The 22,194-nt window shown below is 34.8% G+C and overlaps 1 protein-coding gene across 1 annotated transcript in view; it reads right to left on the reverse strand.

Moving 5' to 3' along the window:
- Positions 1-928: 928 nt before the first annotated feature.
- Positions 929-22,194, reverse strand: part of COL4A1 (collagen type IV alpha 1 chain) — a gene marked incomplete in the record, with an annotated part of 89,713 nt that continues 68,447 nt past the window's right edge. Inside the window, 21 exon segments of the mRNA XM_072401821.1 lie at positions 929-4,273; positions 5,177-5,349; positions 5,440-5,554; positions 6,835-7,012; positions 7,371-7,583; positions 7,695-7,793; positions 7,884-8,012; positions 9,260-9,331; positions 9,496-9,568; positions 9,669-9,802; positions 9,933-10,118; positions 11,980-12,030; positions 13,108-13,206; positions 14,217-14,297; positions 14,388-14,514; positions 15,764-15,903; positions 16,098-16,187; positions 16,341-16,439; positions 17,433-17,579; positions 19,628-19,717; positions 20,266-20,433. Of these exon segments, the coding sequence (XP_072257922.1) occupies positions 4,192-4,273; positions 5,177-5,349; positions 5,440-5,554; positions 6,835-7,012; positions 7,371-7,583; positions 7,695-7,793; positions 7,884-8,012; positions 9,260-9,331; positions 9,496-9,568; positions 9,669-9,802; positions 9,933-10,118; positions 11,980-12,030; positions 13,108-13,206; positions 14,217-14,297; positions 14,388-14,514; positions 15,764-15,903; positions 16,098-16,187; positions 16,341-16,439; positions 17,433-17,579; positions 19,628-19,717; positions 20,266-20,433 (2,546 nt within the window).

Here is a 22,194-nt window from a genome sequence, read left to right on the forward strand (position 1 = left end):
TGACTTAAAGGTTGTAAGGGCCACATTGGATGATTCATTGCCATTGGACCAAACATGGCAAAATGTTGTAAATCTGAGGTTATATTTGCAAAAAGCCAGAACATGAGTTGTATTTTTTATATAGAGTAAATCCATGTCACTGGTCTTATTAGCCTGCACTGTGGAAAACACGTCTTATATGAGAAGAAATGAGAGGGACTAAGCGAAAGGCAATGAGATTAACTATTCTTTATAAATAGACTCGAGTATTTGTGCCTTCAAATATTTGTTCACTTTTCAAGAACAATTTTGTAAAATTAGAAACACCCAACAAATATTTGTTCTATTGAGAAAATACTTTTCTGAGTAAACAGATAAAATAAAGGTAAAAAGTTTCAGCAGCATAGAGTTATATAAAATTTGAAGAACATTAAAGTCAGGTAAAAGTCTAGGGAACTATTTGGTGACAATATCAGTGGGGTGCATAGTCTGGTGAGTATCAGCATGAGTTAGAGATGAATTGTGACAAAGTGGGAGCTGGAGCAGTGGTGATAATTAAAAAAGCACACAAGAAATATAATGACACAAAAAGAAGACGCTGCACTGAGAAATGTTAGAATACAAATAATGGTAAAGTGTTGTTAGATGAAAAATAGGTCTCCAAAGCAAGAGAGTTGCTAGGACTCCAAAGTTGCCCTAAAATGGTTTTACTGGGATCATGACGTGGAAGTTGCTGTGCAGTACATTGGTTTGAATGTCTCATATCAAACTGGGTAGACAATATGCTTTGGGGCCTAGGCAGTGTTATTCTCATGAACCTTTAAGTATTATCTGTAATGTTAAATTTCCACATTAGCGAATATAGAAGCAATGGAATTAGGTATACTGTTCAAACATGCAACATCTTTAGGTTTTTAAAGTAGTTAACCAATAAAAACTATACAAGTGCTTTATTACAAACCAAAGCTTTTATGTTATCCACAATCAGAAAAAGAAAACACAAACTTTTTAACAACTCTTAAAAGTGGTTTGGCATTTTTTATAAAATAAAAAAAATCAGAAAACACTAATCAGATATTAAGGCACATTTGTGATGCTGAATAAGGTAGCAATAAAGAACATTGGTCAGTTACTGTTTGTGGTTGTAAATTCCTAAAATATTTTAGATTTCAGTAACATGATGTAAATTATATAAATGAATTTATAAGAATTTGATCTTAAAATAAATCTGAATAGTCATGATCCTCTAAGTGCAAATGGTCCAAATTTACATGTCAAGCACAGCAATATACCTAATGCATATATTTTCTTAAAGGAAAAAAGTATTTGTCTCCCTACAATTTACTGGACCTCCTGTAACTCCTCTGTCTATAATACTACCTTGAATGATATTTCTGTGCATGAGTCCACATCAGTTCTCTGGTGCAATATATAGGCTGGAATTATTTTAAAGAATAAGTACTGTATTTTCTAGGCTCAATAATTACGTATGCTTGTAAAGGGAACAGATTCAACTGTACTCATTCTTAAAATGTATAGTATTTTGATACCTTTACTATAGATATACATGTCAAAGTGATAATCTGAACGTTGGTAATTATTTCACAGTGTGTTCAAGTTTCAAAAGTATGGTTTCTATTTATAGGACGCTATATCTGTCCTGATTCCTGTTTTAGTGACTATGACTGTGCCTCAATGTTCATCTTTCTAAATATAAGTCTTAGCCAGGTATTCTTAGCTTTATTTATTAATCAAGAAGGCTTGATAATTGCAGATATCTGTTCATGGTTAGTCTGCTAATCTGTTGACATGTTCTTTTGAGTGTAGACCAACTATGGCAGTGATCTTTTGGTAGTGATAGACATTACCCAGAGCTACTCTTAAAAGAGATCATTCATATGTTTGGGGAAACAGCAATGCTTAACAATTCCTTAATAGCCAATGTACTCAAAATCAGATGCACACTTCACATTCCCTCTAAAATAACTTTGCGTTGTTACTCTTGTACTCCAATCCACTGACCTGTCTCTTAGTATTACTTGGACAACATTACAAGGCATGTCAGGGATGCAGGGAGAAAAACTGAAAGAAACAGTTTTCCAAAACAACTCGAACTGGCCATTGTGGGAAACCGTTCTAGATTGTTTGCAGTTTAATTCTAGGCGTGTCCTTGTATAGACACCAATGAAGATATACATTGTACAGGAAAGACAGGGGTCTTGATCTTCTACAACACATGGAAATGCATTGCTCTCAAACAAGTTAGTTAGGCCATATTGTATATTGGCTTTATAGAAATTGGACCTAATTGGACCCCACTGTGACAGAAACATTTCTTGCTAGAGTTTGATCTCTTGAACATTAGCAGATCAGTGACCTTGATAACTTAATCAAATTATACTAATTTCATGCATAATTTTCCAAGATCAGGTAAATTGTTGTAGAAAATATAGAAAAAACATTTCTGGACTTCAGATGAAAAGCTATAGCTTGTTGTAGAACAGCCTAAATGCGCTGCAGTGAGCACCATAAGGGCCAAATTGGCAGTGTTTACAGAATGGAATGCCTCATGTATGATATAAGTGTTTTTTTGTTAATAATCTACTAAATAAAGACAAAGAAACACACCACAGGTAGCTAGACAGCTGCAGTAAGATCTTCATACCAAAGTGTTATTTTCTGTAAAAATATGCTAAAACACTAACATATTTTGTTATATCAATCGGTTTGTGATTTTTAAATGGCCAAAGATTTCAGTGTTGTACCAGATTCATGGTATGTTCAATATGCCAATATAATTTATAGCAATATAAGTGGCAAAATCATTTTGTAAACAATAAAACCACACTAAACAGAAGGGAGTTTGGTTCTTTAGGATTACATTGAACATTATATATATATTTAAAAAATTTACATAAAAACAATCACAGTTAGTGTATACTTGTTTTATTATAGACATAAATTACTAAAATATAGAACTGGTGATGGAAATATAATTACTATATGTAGTTTCTGTATTTGGCACTTGATTTCTTTTATAATTATAATGTGTGTTCTGGTATATGATATAAATGCATAGTAAAGTTTTAATGCTGAGAAAAAACTATAACAGAAGAGGAGCAAACCTTGAGTTAAATTAAACTATTCAGCGGACTGAAGATACCTAAAAAGCTTAGTTCAGACCAGAAATGACTGAACATTATAGGGATGCTTTAAATTGACTAGTACCGTACAGGATTCTGGAGATCTCCATGATCTGGTTTCCATTATATTTTTTATTTCTTAAATATTTTTTATTATATTGTTGTTTAATAAACAAATGTGGTAATTAAAACATCACCTTGGAATCTAGGGAATGAGAATGCCCTTGCGTTCATTATGAGAAGCCACAAAAGGTGAATGTGGTAAAATTTAGGGAGTAATATAGAAAAGCTTGATGTCTAGGTTTAAGGACACCTAACTTTTTGGAATAATTTGTTAAGTTTCTAAGATATGTCTATAATTTTTTTAACAACTGACATTAGACCTAATTTATAACGCCTAAACACAAGGTTAAATATTTAAGTCATGCAACTAATTTTGCAGATCCCAATGGACTTAAATGAAAATAATTGTCACTTTAAAAACAAAGTGTGCTAGCTTTTAGTTCTGTGAGAGTTATGCAATCTAAAGTGAGAAAGAGTGTAGGTTGGAGGGGGGTATATTGTAGTACCTATTTCTGTACTTGCATGCTGTTGCTGCTGTTTTAAATTACAGCAAATTTGCAGATGCTTTAAACTTCCAGACACAAATTATCTCCATTTCACTTTGTACAAATAGTGGACATAAAAAAAGAATTATACAAGAATTTTAAAATAGTCATATCTATGAAACAGAAACTAAAATATGATACAAGAATAGTAGGAGGAGTCAACAGCATAAGGTGCTGTATATCTCCTAGCACCTTACGAATTAAGAAATCAGCTTCTGCTGCTGTGGGGAATCAGTGCATTATTTTATATACGTTGTAATATTCAAAGTGCCAAAAAGGAATCTGATTGTCTTGTCTCTGTAAGTAGGCATTGACCAGTAAAACAGAGCAAATGATGAGTGATGAGTTTTCCAATAAAGCACTTTACTCTTTTCTTCTTGTACAATAGTGAGGTACATGGCTATAGTATTTGGCTTTTCAGGTTAGAAAAATAGCACCATATTTTGAATAGTCTGATGGCATTAAGTCCTTCTCATGCATACTTGACAGCGGCTGACATGTGTGCGGAGATCTCCAGCTTTCAGAGTTGCAGGTGTAGGTTTTCTAGGGATATAAATCAATTTCAGTACATTAGTCAATAGAAAGTCAAAGTCATGAAAAGTCCTAAAAATATACTATATAATGCAAATCTTCACTATAGGAATACATTCGGCATTGTTAAAGTAAGGGTATAGTAAAATTAATTGATTGTAAATGATCCTTTACATGAACATTTCTGAGTGTGCCAAAGGAATAAATGAACACTCAGAAAATTCTATTGTCATTCGTCATGTATGAGAGGCAAACTACCTTTACAGCATGTGAACTGTCTGGTACTTTCCAGTTTAGCTAAATAAATCAATTCTTGTCAACTTGAGAATTTTGAGATGGAGTCCACACGTTATCAGCTTGGTGCATAACTGTTGCACAATTGTTTGGTTCATATGATTTTTTTAGTGTGTGGCTAGGTTAAAAAGCATAGCACATAATAAATGCTTCCTCATATTACGAATTACATAATTTAAAAACCTAGAATGCTCTTTTTATTAGATGATATAAGACCAGTTTTCTTTGCATACAGTAAAAAAATGGGACAAAAAAATTAACTTATGAAAAGAGAGTTGGATGAAAAAAATAGCACTTTATGTTACATTTATTTATATGTTATATCTTCCTAAATATATAGAGAAAGTTGGGGGGTTTTGCACATACATTTAAAATAAAATTGCTCTTAAGTATAAAAATCACTCCTAAAAAGCTAATGATTTAAACTGGGAAAAAACACATTGTTGGTGACACCCCCTATCCCCAAACACCCATAACATTCCTTTGTACATTGGACATCACTGTGTCCCAACAGCATTCTCTCTTATATTGGTGATCAGTGAGTAACGTTAGTAACATTTAAATTATAGTTTTAAAATATTTATGATCATATTGCCTGACAAGTTATGGACTGTATCTTACTTGAACATTTCATTCCTCTCGATCGTAGCCAGCCAAAAGCTGTAAGTATTGGCATAGTAGTTGCAGGTTCCTCGTCCATGGCACTCAATGAATGGTACACTGCGGAATTCCTCTAGACAGGAGCCTGGAGATGCCAAAGCCTGACCAGAACCTTCAGCACCTGCACTGGTTTGCTAGAAATAAAAAAAAAAGAAATCCTTGTTAGTAAAGTAATGCAATAAGATATTTCCTATGGAGTCCATATGTGAGATGGCAACACATACCATTACAAATGAATAGCCAATCCATAAAGAAATCCATCCATCTGGGCATGAAGGGATCTGAATTGTTTGACTGTGAACTGCCATCACCATGGCAGGTGCTTCACAAACACTGCATCTATAATATTAAATAAACAATTTAACATACACTGTCTTGTTTACAAACAAAGTATCAGAACTATATTTTTTATTATATTGTATGTTGTCTTCTCTTATGTTATTAATGTGTTAACTAAAACTGTAAGGGCTGGTACACAAGAACATTATGTGATACATTACAGATACAATGGGAATCTAAAGTAAAATCTACTTGATACTTATTATATCTAACTGATTTTCGTCTACTTGATTAGTTATGAAGCAATCAACAGTTTGGAATGTACATGTTGTGTTCTGTGTACAAATGATTGATTACAGATGACCAAGATCCCAATCACTTTTAGGTCTGAAACAAATATTGAAAGGGAAGAATATTGTGTATTAGGTGTTTTAGAGTCTCAAACTGATTTATTATTGATCAGAAAAAAGGTTGAGCAGAAAATTGGAAGCGGATCTGCTTGTGTGTACCAGGCCTTGGGGGAATACAAAGTGATTTATACGCCAGACACTCATTTGTTTTTTTTATCAGTAAGCAAATCCATTTTTGCCATTATAAGGCTACAAATGTCACTCACAAAGCAACTGTATAGATTTCCTATTAGTGTGTGAGACAAAACTATGATCTAGTTGGTCCCTGTAGGTATATTCTTAGAAACAAAATTAGGCAATGCCTAGAGTTCCATACACACCATTATGAAAGGGGAGAACAGATACAGGTAATAAAGACATGTAAAGATGTGCTGGTACATTGTGTAGAATGTTTATGTTTTAATTTGCAAACATTTTAAATAGATTAGTTACAGTTGAAAACTGTAAAATTGTAGTATAAGACTGTAAGTTAAGTACAGCCAGTACTCTATCTAATAATATACAGAAATACTTATTAATACTCATATAATTGCAAAATTAATGAATAAAATTTAGATTCACTCAATGTACTAAATGTTGCTGACAAGTCTCTTAGATTGTAAGCTCTTCTGAGCAGGGTTCTCTCCTCTTCATGTGTCACTGGCTGTATCTGTCTGTCATTTGATACCCCTACTTAATGTTCAGCACTGCGTAATATGTTGGCACTAATAATAATAATGTGATTTTTTTCCATCAAACAAATACACACATAATTCTAATGCCCACGCTAAACACCCTCCTAAATTTTTCAGCAAATCTGACCCCTGTAGAAGACTCTCACTGTAAACAAGTACTCCAGTGCCAAATCAGGAAAAAGAATTGCAGAAGAAAACATGGCATGCATAACATATATTGTTTTTTTCTAGACCTAAATGTGAATGGTCTACTTACCTGCTAATAAAGGGCTTGATACTTTCTCCTGTGATTGGAGCCATGCTCATTGGCATTGGTTCGGGGGTTGAAAGCCAGTAGGAATAATCATTTCTTGATGCCAGATTACATACATTATTAATATTACAGAACAGGAAAGGCATTGTACTGAATTTACGTAGACAGCTTCCAGCAGCACCTTTAAATCAAACAATGTAATTATTACTAAAAATTAATCTACCGGTATGTACATAAAATCTGACCAAATGACCAAATAATGAGAAATGACCAAATAATGAGAAATGATTGCAGCACTTAAGTAATTTTTTTGTGCCATTTTGTATAGTTTTGCTTTGCTTTTATTATTATATTACAAACAGAAATGAATGTTTACCTAAAAACAATGAAAAGGATATACATTTCCTTAATGCAACACTGCAGGCAAACAGCTACATTCACAGGTGAAATACATACATAATATGTATGCTCAAAAGGACTAACCATATGGCATATTGCACTTGTTGACAAAGGATTTGACACAATTACACCAATCTTACCTAAATCTTGACCGTGTGCTCTTTCATTTCCTTGTACATAGAGAAGTGAGTAACCAGTGTATACTGGGAATGTGCCAAAAGGACAGGATGGCTCCTCTGTTGTCTGGCTGTGTCTTGTAACCAGAAATCCATGAGCCATAGATGGAAGTCCAGGTAAGCCAATGGGGCCAGGTAATCCATCTGAACCTGGTGGGCCAGGATACCCCCTTGGACCTAATAGTATGAAAAAATGCATATATGTTTTTTGCTGCAAATGTATTTGAAAACTGCTTAATATAATTTTCCATTACTTTCTTATTAGGCATTACATTAAAGATAACATACCTGTAGGTCCACCAGGACCAACTTCTCCTTTTTGCCCTGGGATACCATTTAGTCCTGGCACTCCAACTGGCCCAGGTAACCCTACAGCACCAATAACACCTACAAAAGCAATGAAAGTTCAGTTAATATTAATTTTTTAAAATGAGCAGAGTAATTGTTGGTTACTAGTAACTGAGTAAATGGTTGAACCTTGCTCTCCCTTAGGACCAGGGAACCCAGGAAATCCTTTAGGTCCAGTGGGGCCTGATGGGCCTGGAGGGCCAGGATCTCCTTTAACTATCTGTAGTTGACCTGCAGGCCCTGGAAGACCCTGTGATCCTAAAAATATAGAAAGGATTAACAATCAAATATAACTTCACATGCTCACACAGTAAATGCGAATGGGTATTATTTACAAAAGTGTTTTTTTAAAGAAAAGTTGGTAGGCAACAACTCAATCATGTGCTAATGCATGGCAGTATTTTCAATGATACACTGTAAATATAGTTGCAATAGGTAAGAGCACCTCTAGTGACCATACCAAACTATGTAGTAGTAAGCTGTGAATTACAAAATTAACTAAACAGAATCATAAATATTTTTAGCAGATGGAACATTTAGCTGTTCAGTCAGATTATAACTTCAAATTCCAGAGGTTTGAGATTGGGGTCACAAGTGATGAATATGTACATAAACCTAGCAAAGGGTTATATTTATTAGTATTAGATGGACCTATACTAAACTCAAAAACTCCACACAAAAGTGTTGAATTTACTGTATTTTAGTTTAGTCTGGTAAAGAAAATGTAGTTAACAAAAAGGCCATAAAAGAGATAATGCTTTGCAAAATATTAGGATAGTAATGGGCATATATACTAATTATATCTATTTTTTTATGTAATACCCCTAAGATTTACTTGAGCAGGCCTGAAATGACTATAGTGTTACAAGTGTTAGTGGTCCCTGCTAATACTTGTGTTGGTTTTCACATTATTCTGAGAGACCACCTTAGATTCCAGGTCCAGGACTTACATAGTGCCTAATATTTTCTTTGGCTAACTTACCTCTCACTTCCTGCTGCATCTTCCAACAGAAAGGAAACACAGACAGGCCAAAATAACCTAATTAAGGTTCTAATCCTTTTCTATTATATTAAAAAATAAAAACATTTTGGTTATAGAGGCACTTTTATCCTATAATTTCCAGCATTAAGCCTCTAATTTTTATAGTAGGGGCAGTATGGTGGCTCAGAGGTTAACACTGGTCTTTGCAGCTCTCTTTTTGGATAATATTCATGCACCATTTGGAAAATCATTTCTTATCTAGAGCTCATACAGCTTACTGCAACACATTTTTTTGTGCACCCTGAAAAACAAGGAATTTTCCCAGGGGGCATCAGATGTCAGCATTTGATGCCCCATTAGTTCTTGCCACAACAAATTTGATAATCTTCTCATTTTTGTTACTGTTATTGGGATAAGCATCATGTGCTTTTATGAAAACATAATTGCTAAATAACTTTAATACTAATATGAGGAAACAATTACATTTGCACTCAAAACTCAAGCAGAAATGAATATAGTTTACCTTTAGGTCCGGATTCACCCCTTTCTCCTCTGTCCCCTTTATCTCCAAAGGGTCCTAGTGAACCTTTTAAACCTTAGGAAAGGACAACATCAGAACTATTATAATATAATACTATAGCACATTTTTACCTTGTGGTGTATGCATATAGAATAGATAGATAGATAGATAGATAGATAGATAGATAGATAGATAGATAGATAGAAATAGATAGATAGATAGATAGATAGGTAGATAACCTGGGAATCCTGGCAATCCTTGGGAACCTATATCACCCTTCTGTCCTGGTATTCCTGGTGTTCCTGCATCACCCTAAAATGAATTAACATAGAGTCACGATATCTCTTTAGCACCACTGAAACAAAAAACTTATACAATATAGAATACAATATGCAAATTGTTTTTAACTTACGGGAAATCCTTGTACTCCAGGTTCACCTTTTACTCCCTGGAAGCCAGGAGCTCCGGGCCAACCCTGATCTCCTTTTTCTCCTTTCTGTCCATCCTGTCCTGGAGTGCCAGGAACACCCAAAGCACCCGGTGCACCTTAAACAATTTACATTTACATATTATTACACACAAAACAACTGACTAGGACCCAGGACAGGACAAAAAAATTCTCTAGTCCAATGGCTAAGAAAAATTAATGATACTGTGATACTGATAAATGTCTTACCTGGAAATCCAGGTGGTCCCTGAAGACCTTTTTCTCCTTTTGGACCTTCCATTGCTACTCCAGGAGGTCCTGGAAAACCTGGTGGTCCTTGAGGTCCTTCACTGCCAGGAAATCCTTGATCACCTTTAATACCAGGAAAGCCAGGGAGACCAGGTGCACCAGGTAAACCAGCTTCACCTTTAAAACCTGGTAAAACAAGTTATGAATGTTTTTGTTTAATCAATCCCTTGGAATACATTTTCACATATGGAAATTAGTAATAAAGCAAAGAAGAGCTGCTTCTAGATAACGTTTCTTCTGGAGTATCGTAGCCTTTATTTCTATACAAATATACTTTCACAACAAGCAAAAACAATTTAAGTTAAACCACTGTAATGTATTTTATTAAACATGAATCTTTAAAATCACAAATTTAAAAAAATAACTGTAAACATTTTAAAAATTTAACTAGTCGCTGAGATATGACATGCTGAGAGCTTAAATGAAGTGTTAGGATCATATAGGAATGAAATGACTTATGCCCTAATTTGAGTTACCTGCTCCCATCATAGAAAATAACATTTTTTAAATGTTTTAAATGTTTAAATGAGTAAAAAAAAAAATGAAGAAAACTTTTTCTAAAGTTCATTATTCTAATCCTTAAAATATCTGTAAGAAGAATAACTACTGTTTGACCTATAAAAAAGATTTCACATACTCTGCAAGGAAGAATGATGAGAATAAATTACACAGGGTGGCAATAATCTTTACACATGCTTTAAAACATTGAGTCACCAAAAACAAGATAAGGCGCAAAACACAATTGAAATTTTTTTTTTTTTATTTTAAAATGCCAGGCTAGGGTGAGATTTACAGAATATATCTTGAAAAAGAGTGTTCATATTTTAGTACATTTAGTAAAATCATCCTCCCCTGGGCTACCCACTTTATTGTTTTCCCCCTCCCAGTTAAAATATTTTTGCACAAGTGAAGATCCGATATATACACCGGTATACCCGGTGCTGAATATAATAATTGAGTCATTTGACTTGGAAGTTAGTTAAGACAGTTTATTTCAGTAAGGTATATGTTAACATATTTCTTTGAAATTTTTTTCATATGTCTTCCATACCTCCTGTTTGTAGGTACCAATGGATCTATATGTGTCTACAAGCACTGATGTATAACTGTAAAGTGTCATTTGTATTACTTTAATAGGTGTAAATGGCGGGCCGGGAGGATTCCAGGCCCTCCTTTATTTTTATTTTCATTATTTGTATGTACGATGTTATGCTATTCTGTTATGTAATAACTTGTGTAAATATTAATAAAAACCGATTGATACAAAAAAAATAACTGTAAACATTTTAAAAATTTAACTAGTCGCTGAGATATGACATGCTGAGAGCTTAAATGAAGTGTTAGGATCATAAAGGAATGAAATGATTTATGCCCTAATTTGAGTTACCTGCTCCCATCATAGAAAATAACATTTTTGAGTAAAAAAAAAAAAGGAAGAAAACTTTTTCTAAAGTTCATTATTCTAATCCCTAAGATATCTGTAAGAAGAATAACTACTGTTTGACCTATAAAAAAGATTTCACATACTCTGCAGGGAAGAATGATGAGAATAAATTACACAGGGTGGCAATAATCTGTACACATGCTTTAAAACATTGAGTCACCAAAAACAAGATAAGGCGCAAAACACAACTGAAATTTTTTTTTTATTTTAAAATGCCAGGCTAGGGTGAGATTTACAGAATATATCTTGAAAAAGAGTGTTCATATTTTAGTACATTTAGTAAAATCATGAGTAAAAAGTTTTTGCAATGAGAGAAAAAAGGAGAGTCATATAAATGTTATGTTGTAATTTTAGGCTAAGCTTTTAAGAACTGGCCTCACTGACTTCAAGGAGAAAGGGAATGATTTACCAATGAGTATTCTATGTTACGTATAGATAGCTGTAGTTACATCAAGTTATATACACAACCTAACAGTTTGGGAAGTTGCTACTCTCCCTTGTCCCCATTAAACTTAGACATAATCCTTTCAAATATGACCATACCTTTTTCACCACGTTCTCCAGGATATCCAGGCAGACCTCTTCCAGGGAAACCTTAAGATAGTGTACAATATTTTATTGATTTCAAGAAAAAAGTCATCACTACAGTTATGACTTACAGTTATAAGTTAAATAACAGAATACAGAAACTCTAAAATAAAGATGGACAATCCACGAACAATTACCATCACTGGCTATTTTTAGTTTTTACACAGAAAACAGATATGTACACCTGTAACTGATAAATAACACATAGATAAACCGTTTTACATAATAACTAATCTGGATCTGATAACAGATCTAAGTTTTGCAAACCAAATGCAAAGCTATTTCCCATGAAAAAGCCATAGGAAAAAAAACACACAAATGTTGTGCAATGGTTCGGTGCATGTACATGTGTCTTTTATTTGATCTATTTTAGGTCTGTTTAAATTCCTTACTGGGGGCATTTTGTTTTGCCTTTTTTATATATATATAAAAAAACAGTTGTTCATGTTAGAAATGAAGTGTTGTCCTGAGTCCTCTGCACACCTCCCGTATTTAAGAGCCCCTCTAGTTCTTATCTTGGGCTACAAATGATGATTAGCCTTTATGTTGTAGAGATCTAAACATGGGGGTGTTTAAGTTGTTTCAGAAGACACTGGGCAGGGCACTCAGTCCACAAAAATAGTCTCTGTTTACAAAGGAAATGATGGCTTTCGTATTTTACTTTAAATGTATTACTAAAAAAAAAAAACTAAGCAACAAACACCAATAAAAAAAAATTAAAATATTAATGTTGAAAAATGGAACGCTGCTGCCCCATGGCGCTACAGAAGGACTCCATAGCCATGTATAACATTTGACAAGTTGGAATGAAGCTTGTTTTTTTTTAAGTTTTCTATTTTACAGTTACAATATGGTATCGACCTCTTATTCTCTAAAGATATCAGCACACTAGTCACACATTTTTGAGTTGATGGATAATAAACTATGGAGACCTCATATGCTCCTGGCACCTCTGGCATAGGGATACAGAGATATTATCTGTTCGAGTGAACAGTATATATATATTTTTTTCATAACTATTAAAAAAAAAAACATCATAACTTAATCAATCGTTTAGAACCTACTGTGCTAATCTTTTCTTACCTTGATCACCCTTTTCACCAGGTGATCCAGGGATTCCATCAATGCCAGCTTCACCCTTTTCTCCAACTGCACCAGGGGGTCCCTGGATTCCATGGTCACCTATAGCAATATAAAATCAATGGTGTCATATTAATAAAGCTTCTGCATTGCATGAAACTGATCAAAGATAAAGTCATCTTTAATTTTAAAGAAAATTTTCAAAAAATATTCATGTTTATTTTTTATTTTCAAAAAATTTTCATGTTTATTACAAAAGTTTTTGTGTGTCTCAAATTTAAAGAACACTGTACCTACAATGTCACAAAGAAAGATATCTGCAAAATGGGGTTGCAATGGTAGCAACTCATGTGCAGCATACTAGAACTGTGGCAGTCAGACTAAACCTTTTCACTGATTTACCACACTGCAACTAGTATAAACCCCAATAATGTTTACTTAGATTGATGCTGTTATAGATGTTTTTATACAGCAACAGCTAAGTTTAATAGAAAAAAGTTTTTTTTATGCCCTGTAGCAGGTGCTGGCACTATCAAGCTAACACTGATCCTGTAAGCAGAAAAGATTTATTAAATAGGGTGCCATCCAGTAAGTGATATTACATATAGAACATGGGCTACAGACTCATATGATCATATGATCAGACCTTTCAAAGTGTACGTTTTAATGCTATTTCCATTAAAAAATTATTTTATTAAAATATTTTCCCAATCCTTCACCTCCATAGATTAAGGAGTACTTTAATTTATTCCTTTCTCTTATTAAAGTCTTATCCTGGGTAAAAAATACTTATAATCCAAAAAAGTTTAAAAAAACAGAACTTTTAACAAAAAGGTACAACAAAACCTCTAATGCCGGTTGAGATGTTCCCTTGACCTAAATTAGCTTTTTTTCTGGAGTAGTACTGTACAGAAAATATCCTATAAAATTATGTAACTATATTCATCGTTGCCAATGTCTTTACAAATGTTTATGTTGTAGGGCATACTATCAATATCAGGGCATACTACCGCCCTATCTTTTACACATACTAGAACTGTTGTTGTCAGGATTAGCATTAGATGACAAGTGTACCAGCCATCTAAAGATCACTGTACTAAAGAATCCTTTACCTGGTTGTCCTTTTGATCCTGGAATACCATCCAGTCCAGGGAACCCTTGAGTTCCTTTCTCTCCAGGAATTCCTGGGCTACCTAAAAGAGAAAAAAGTCCCATCAAGTTAAACTGCTTCCACATAAAACCAAATTTGCCTTAATATTTATATAGAAAAAAATATGACATACCTGGAAATCCTGCAAGTCCTGGTGATCCCTTAACACCTGGAAAACCTGGCATGCCTGGAATACCACTTTCACCTTTTTCACCCCTTTCACCGGGATATCCTTGTTGGCCCTGGGCTCCAGGATCACCCTGTGGGCAAATGTATTGATAAATGCACTTTTCCCAATAGTTTCCATATAGTAAGTGAACCACAGAAAATGTAGGCATTACCAAAAAGACATTAAAATTAATAAATGTATTATATACTCAACACAAAGATTTATGTTGAACACTGTGGATCAATCACTTGTTCACTGTCCAACTTGATTTAGCTTTCCATAAACTAGCTTACAAAAAATCCTTCTAGTATTCAATCTCCAGGTATTACATTGAATTATGTACTATTGCACCCATTAATTGGACTTTCTGAAAATATTTAAATGAAACCATTTTTTTTATTGTCCTACTAGTAACTGTGAATAAATGCATGGAATGCAGAGCAGTATTGGGTGAGGTGTTTGTTTTATGCCAAAAAAATTGGATGGTCTGAACTTCTGAACATTGCTGAGAGGTATAAAATAGTGCCTTAGTTGATTACAATCGAAAGTAATCAAAAATAAGTACTTTCAAAAACAATTTTGTTAAATATATAGTATTAGACAACAATCTTCCAAATACACAACCCTTTAGTAATTTATCTCTTACTCACATCAAGTTCTAAACCTACATTCATGTTTTTAGACCGAAGAGAGAATAAAGAATGCTGATAATTTTAGCTGTGTAAATTAAATGCAGTGGTTTGCAATAGGAGATGATCAAAAATTGCACTACTAGAAATCCCTGCCCGGCAGCCCATCTTAAGTGCAATGAAGTTCATGAAGCCTTAGGCTATGAGCAACTTAGACTTTTGTCGTTGGAAAGAATTTTTCACGATCCTTTCCAACGACAAAAGACTGAAAAATACATAAACGAGCACTGAATATACAGCACCATTCTGCTCTATGGGGAGGAGAGGTGGAGAATGAATGAGCGGCATCCCGCTGAGCTCTCTCCCCTTCCATCAGGACTGATCCACGAACGACGTTGGACGGGCGCTGTACACACGACTTCTCGATTCTCATCCGATACTAGCCTTGAAATGATAATCGACCGAGAACAATCTGAGGTGTGTACGTAGCCTTAGCCTAACAGTGGATTGGAGTAGCATACTTTGTACAGGGCCGTTCTTCATTCAGTACTTTTAAATAGACCTGTGTATGGTCAGTAGTTTAATAGTATTAATATTAAGTACTGTTCCTAGTTGCTTCTGTATACCATTCAAGACAGCAAGGTTTTTATTGGCATCTCACTGTATTTATCTTTAAGGTTTTTCTGAATAAAAGCATCTCATGGTATTTACCTTTGTCCCTGGAGGTCCTGGAATGCCAACACCTGGAAGACCATCTTCACCTTTCAGACCTTTTTCACCTTTGATTCCAGTTACCCCTGGTAGACCTGGTGTGCCCTGAATACCTTGTTCACCTTTTGGTCCAGTAGGCCCTATATAAAAAATTATGTTTTAGTCATAAAACCATGACATAATCCCACTGCTCCACCAGCCACTCCCATATCCGAATAAAAATCAAAACACATACCATATATGTCGGTATTATGTATGCTACTAAAGGCTACATTTAATACAAGAAAATATATAATAAAAAAATATATATAGTTTGCTAACATGTTATCTTTACCTGGTAGACCCATTTCGCCCATTGATCCTTTTTGACCTGGAGTTCCTGGGCTTCCTGGAAAACCTTGACTACCCTTGTCTCCTTTTGCTCCTGTAATTGTAAATTACATTCCATAAAACCTTTTGTAAAATATTAAACGATTTGTAGAAAATGTGTGTTTTATGAATGAGTCTGGAGAATAAAAATGCCTAATAATGCATGGAAAATATTAACAGAAATATAATACATAGAAAATGCATTTACCTTGTTTCCCTGGCATTCCTTGTTCTCCATCTTTTCCAGGCATTCCAGTGCTTCCTATTTCACCCTGTGCCCCCTTGAGCCCTTGTTGCCCAGTGTGACCTAGAAAAAGTCAACAGAGAACACTTACCATATACTGTATTTTGTTTTTTTCTGTTATAAAAAGAAAGAGCCCTTAAAGCAGAACTAAAGTTAGATGGCTAAAGCTCGCAACAGGTAAAGAGAAGTAGGAAGAAGTTGTCTGTGCCCACAACAGAATGGGGTAAAGTAGGGTGTAGTTCTGCTTTAAACCCTGAACAAGTTGTGTCTGCCTGCCCAGTTCAGCAAGACAGAATAAATTCCTATTTCTATGGCATAATTGAAACTTAGGGATTTTTTTTTCTCAAAGAAGCCCTGTTTAGTTACTTTACGAAACTCATTGTTCAGTAGGGACTGCAGCATGGTCATTATTTTTTTAGTTTGTCTGTACTTGTGGGAGGCAATGTGATATTTTAATATTAATTTAGACAGTAATGTAAGATAAGTATTCTGCTTTATTGATTTGTTACATAAACTAAAGGTTTTGATACCGCAGAGCTCAACACATGAAACTTTTCTTTTAGGAATAGAGCTGACAGAAGTTGCACGACAATTGCACCTTGAGGAGTGGACACCATACTACGACCACAAGATAAGAAAACCATGTGAATCAACAGAAAATTACACTAGAAGCTGAATATACCTGTCAAATATTCATATTGATTAAGTGAACTATTGCAGTAGTAGCTGTATGGCAGTATTTGGACTTTTGGTATTGACTATTTAATAAAGAAACTCACACCCATTTTTTTCAGTATGATGGCCTGTATTTCATCGATTTCACTTAAACACTTTGGAAAGTTATATCATTTTTTTCTTGTATCCAAGCGTGTATTACGTTTATTCTTTAGATTTTATTTTGACTCCGGCTAAACAGCTTCCAAGTAACCACACATGGTTGAGCAGGTTGCCTGTGGCATAACAGTTGTGGCTACATAAAGAATAACACTTGAAAACTGTGATGTAGTTTTATTTAGTGCCCAGCTGGTTACTAATTTGGCCATATATAGACATTACCTATTTCACCCTGGTCTCCCTTTTCACCCTTCAAGCTGACCATTGATGGAATAGATCCTGGTGGTCCTTGCAGTCCAGCTTCACCTTTTTCACCTCTAAGACCTGGAATTCCTGGCTCACCACGGAACCCTGGAGGACCAGCATCACCTAAATACCATAGGAACAAATAATTCACTCTTTAGCATTCTACAACAGTTTACACACACCATATTAACATTTTTCATATTTCATGTGGAATAAATGGAAAACATCTTCGTATAACATTATATAAGCTCTGCTGATTGTAATACGTTTAATTTAAAGTCCTAAATACAACAAGATAAAATATAATCAGTGATTCTGTTTGTGTTAATTGTATCATATTTTAGGTTTAACACTTAATCATATGTATCCTACCAATCTGCAATTTGAAAAGAGAAATCTAGTGGGGAATCAAACTGGATTATCTCAATAGCATAGACGTCATTGAACTTGACGATTTCCCCCTTTAATTTCTAGCATTCGTAGGTTACACATGTTTTAAAATTCTACATTTAATAAATTGCACAGCTTGTGCAGTTAAACGGGATTGATAAAAAATTATTTTTAACATAACCTGTTTTTACCAAGATTACACTATCATCATTTTAGTATTGTTTTAAGTATACAAATATAAAGATAAGCCTCTAGTGGGAGATCCCAGTACAATTATTTTGCCTTTGTGCTTATAACTTTTAGATATCAGCCACTGCAGAAATACATCGTTTTAAAAAATAATCTGTCTCATAATGGTCCAGTTATAAAGCAGTGAATCTGACCTTCCCTGAAACATTCTCTGGCAGAGAATGATTCACTGCAATTGAAAACATATGGACCTGGAAAATCCTCCACCAGAGAAGATTTTGGTCAATGTCAGACTGACTGCTTTATGGATAGACCCAATAATGTTGCAAAGCATCATTTGAACAAGCAGTAATTTACAACTATATTGTTACATGGCATAGCAGTAAGCAGAGCCTATATGTATGTAGTCAGCAAAGGTAGCTGCTTGAATGTGCATATATGTGACTACAAATTAAACACAGAAGAAAGGTTTTAAAATATGAGGACGTAATAACATGAATAAGTACATAAAGCTGATCTGTAATATGGTTATTTAAAAACACATAAGCAAGGCAGTACATTCCATCTAAACAAAAAAACTTTTATTGGAACAAGTCGACCTGATGAGTCTAACTATTAAGGCTGCACTAAGAGAGTTTTACAAGGTTACTACAAGTTTATTAAACCTTGATGCAAGTTTGGCTTTTTGCAAATGTTCCCGGGAGTATTTATGGTTATGAACAGTATTCCCAAATTATGTCTTTAACTAATGAAGGTTGTAAGTCAACATCACTAAACCAATCTGAGCATTTACTTATCTAAGGAAAAAATGGTTAACTCAACTATAAACTGATATGGCTTATTTTGGTGATGGGAGGGGCTTGCTAGGGATTGAGGAGATTGGTATTGCTACTTCTTTTCGTTCAAGGTCTGCTCCATTTAGCCTTGATCTTGTGTCCTCCATTGCCTGCTGCATCATTAAGACAAGGTACACATGTGCAATAATTATCGTTTGAAAAACAAATGATCCACGATTATTTCCGATTATTTTGAACAATTGTATTCTGCACAATTCTGTACATGCTGTAACGATACAATTGTCCAAATATAATCCACCAATAGTGTACACATTGGAACGTTCGTTTGAACGATCGTTGTACACTTTTTTTAACAACTATCGAACAATCTTTCGTGGATCATTCGTTTCCAACGACAATTATTGCACGTGTGTAGGCAGCCTTAGCCTTGTTGCAGTTATCACTCCTACGTCTCTGCCATTCTGAAAGACTAATTTAAGCCTTGTATCCACAATGGGTTTAAACTATATTTATATACCTCAACAAGGATAACTAATGCATCAGGCAGAGAGAGGTTGCTAGAAATCCTCCATCCCCAGCAAGCTCTGTCATGCATTCTGCAACTTATTGCCCTGAAAATAAACTGATATTAAAAATGAATGTCATTTAGGGGCTACATTATTCAGGCTTTCCGCAGGGGAATTGTGGACCTGGGGGAGGAGGGGGGTAGCTCTGCTTTATGGAATTGTTCAACCTCTGCTCAATTCACATTGCAAACCAAAACATTATTTAGTAATACATGAGGATTTAATTTACCTTTTTCTCCTGGTAATCCTGGATTTCCTGGGGTGCCTGGTTGACCAGGGATTCCTGGAACTCCCATAAAACCCATTTCTCCTTTTTGGCCTGAAATGAAAGACAAAAATGCGGACTGAACACTGCTTCTACAAAATACAGTTTCCTCTGTAAATTTTTATACCAACATTTACAAGATTAGGTTATCCTTGAAATAAAAAATGACAGGTAATAATAGAGTGCAAAAAAATGTAATAGAAATGCCACAAAAGTTACTAATAAAAATATTTTTGAAAACATAAACCTATTGGAATATATTTGTACCTTTTTTCCATCAGAACAATAGGGCCAGTAACCTTTATACACTGCTTGTTATGTTGATGTCATTGATGCTTGTATCAGTAAGACTTCCGGTTCTTATGTTCAATTAATAGTTGACTTGGAAATCCTAATTTTCATCAAGATGTGATAAAACATCTTCAAGGAAGGGCACTTATATCTCTGACAACTACAGATAGTAATTCATTCCCTTTTTCATTAATGTCATTCAGTTTTCTGTGCTAATGACTGTACCTAACTTTTGTATATTGGCATATACACAGTGATTATCAAATGTAATTATGTACGTAGCCAGTAATCAGTAAAGTCCATCAGGTTACCTTGTAAACCTGAGGCCCCGTCTTTTCCTGGTGGACCCGGCTGCCCAGGTATTCCTGGCATGCCCATTGATCCAGGCATGCCTGCTTTTCCCTTATCTCCCTTTGGTCCAGGCATATCAGCTCCAGGGAAACCAGGAAATCCTCTTTCTCCTTTCTGTCCAACGGGGCCTGTAAGCAATATTTAGAGATTTTGCACTAAATAAACAGTATCTATTTATATCTAAGAAAGAGACAAGAAAAAAATATACTATGAGGAGCTACTAAAACATGAAAAACTAGATACGGCGGTAAAATTAGAAATTAATTATTTGAAAAAAATTGGAAAATGTTACTTTTTTATTGTTTACCAGGCTACATTTTTAGACATAATGCTTATTGCATCAACTTACATTGATTCAATTGTTAACATAAAGTATATTTAATATGTATTTAAACCCAAAATTAAAAATATCACATGTTGTGCCTTACCAGTCTCTAGATGTGCTGGCTACAATGTTTTTTTTTCTTTTTAAGGCTTTTTTCTCTTTATTTTCCCTTTGGCGATCCTGCCAATATCCTAACAATACTCACTCATTGTAAAACTTGGCTCGGAGCAAAAAAGAGAGAAAAAGATAGGCGGAGGGACTACATGAAAGGGTAGGAAGATGAGTCAGGTAAAAAAAGGGTTAAGGTTACAGAGGAGGTTGGGGTCATGTCAGAGAAGGGATTGGTCAGAAGTAGAAAAAGGGGGTGGGGTGAAAGGGAGAGGAAGGGTATGAGGCCTAGGGGGTGGAAAGTTCTGAAGCCCTTTTGGAGTTGGGAATGTTTACAGCCGACTGGCCCTGATTGGATGTGCAGGATGTAGCGTGGGGGCAGTGGTTGGTGAATTTGGGGTTACACCTGGGGTCTTGGAGGACAATGGTCTGGGTGGTTGTATTTTGGTGTCATGGGGAGACACGGTCTCTAATTAGTGTCTCCTAATTGGTGGGCAGCTGTTTAACAAAACAGCCCCAGAGGTGGTGCTGGGCAGTTGGGGGTCATTATATACAAGACTCTGAAAATGTTTATTGTTAAAAGAATAGGATACATGTCTTGTAATGGTTTAAAGAGCTTGGTTATATCATGGGTATAAAGACGTTTTATGTGAAAAAAGATTAAAATTTACTTACATAAAGCTGCTGCTTGCAGCCAATTTAACTTCCAAGTTGGTGTCAATGTCTACGTCATTGGGTAAGGGGGGAAAGGGGGCTCGGCAGTAGGAGTTTACAGAGGATAGATAGAAAAGGTCAAAGGATCAAAATGAATTTTCATGCACTTTAGGAAATCGTTCATTGCTTGATAAAAATTAATGCAGACACATCCAAAAACTGGTAAGCTGCAATACATTTTTTCAAGGTTGAAATATCATTTACCTGGTTTACACTAAAGCAATCCTGTCACTATAGTAAAGTTTTAATTGCATGTTGCATTTTTTCATATTTATCCTTTTCAAGAATACTGATCACTTTGAATGTATTAGCATCTCAAAAAGCACAACTTCATCTTTCAGTGTGAATGGGTCCAAGATGATTGTTAGACTAAAGTAATCATTCGTTACAAGCCTGTACTACCAAAACTAGTCACATTTACTTTATTTTTTTAAAGGAAGGTGCGTCCTCCTACCTCCCCTATTTACAAGTGCAGCTCAATGATACATACTGCACTTCTAGATGTGGAGGATCTGACACTCTCCTTGCCTCCCAATCTTTAAGCCTAGAATATTTTCACAAGTGCTATAATTTTTTTATGTCCACCAGGACCTCCCAGTGTTATTTACATTTACTCAACTCACATGACCAGGCTCCTTTTTACCAGTTTCATTCATTTTTATCCTGTTCCATCTACTTTGAAGCTAGCAGAGCACAATGCATATCTGTAAAGCACACTGATGTGTTTTACAAATGTGCGATG

Source organism: Pyxicephalus adspersus, chromosome 1 (genome assembly GCF_032062135.1).
Source record: "Pyxicephalus adspersus chromosome 1, UCB_Pads_2.0, whole genome shotgun sequence".
NCBI classification, from domain to species: domain Eukaryota; kingdom Metazoa; phylum Chordata; class Amphibia; order Anura; family Pyxicephalidae; genus Pyxicephalus; species Pyxicephalus adspersus.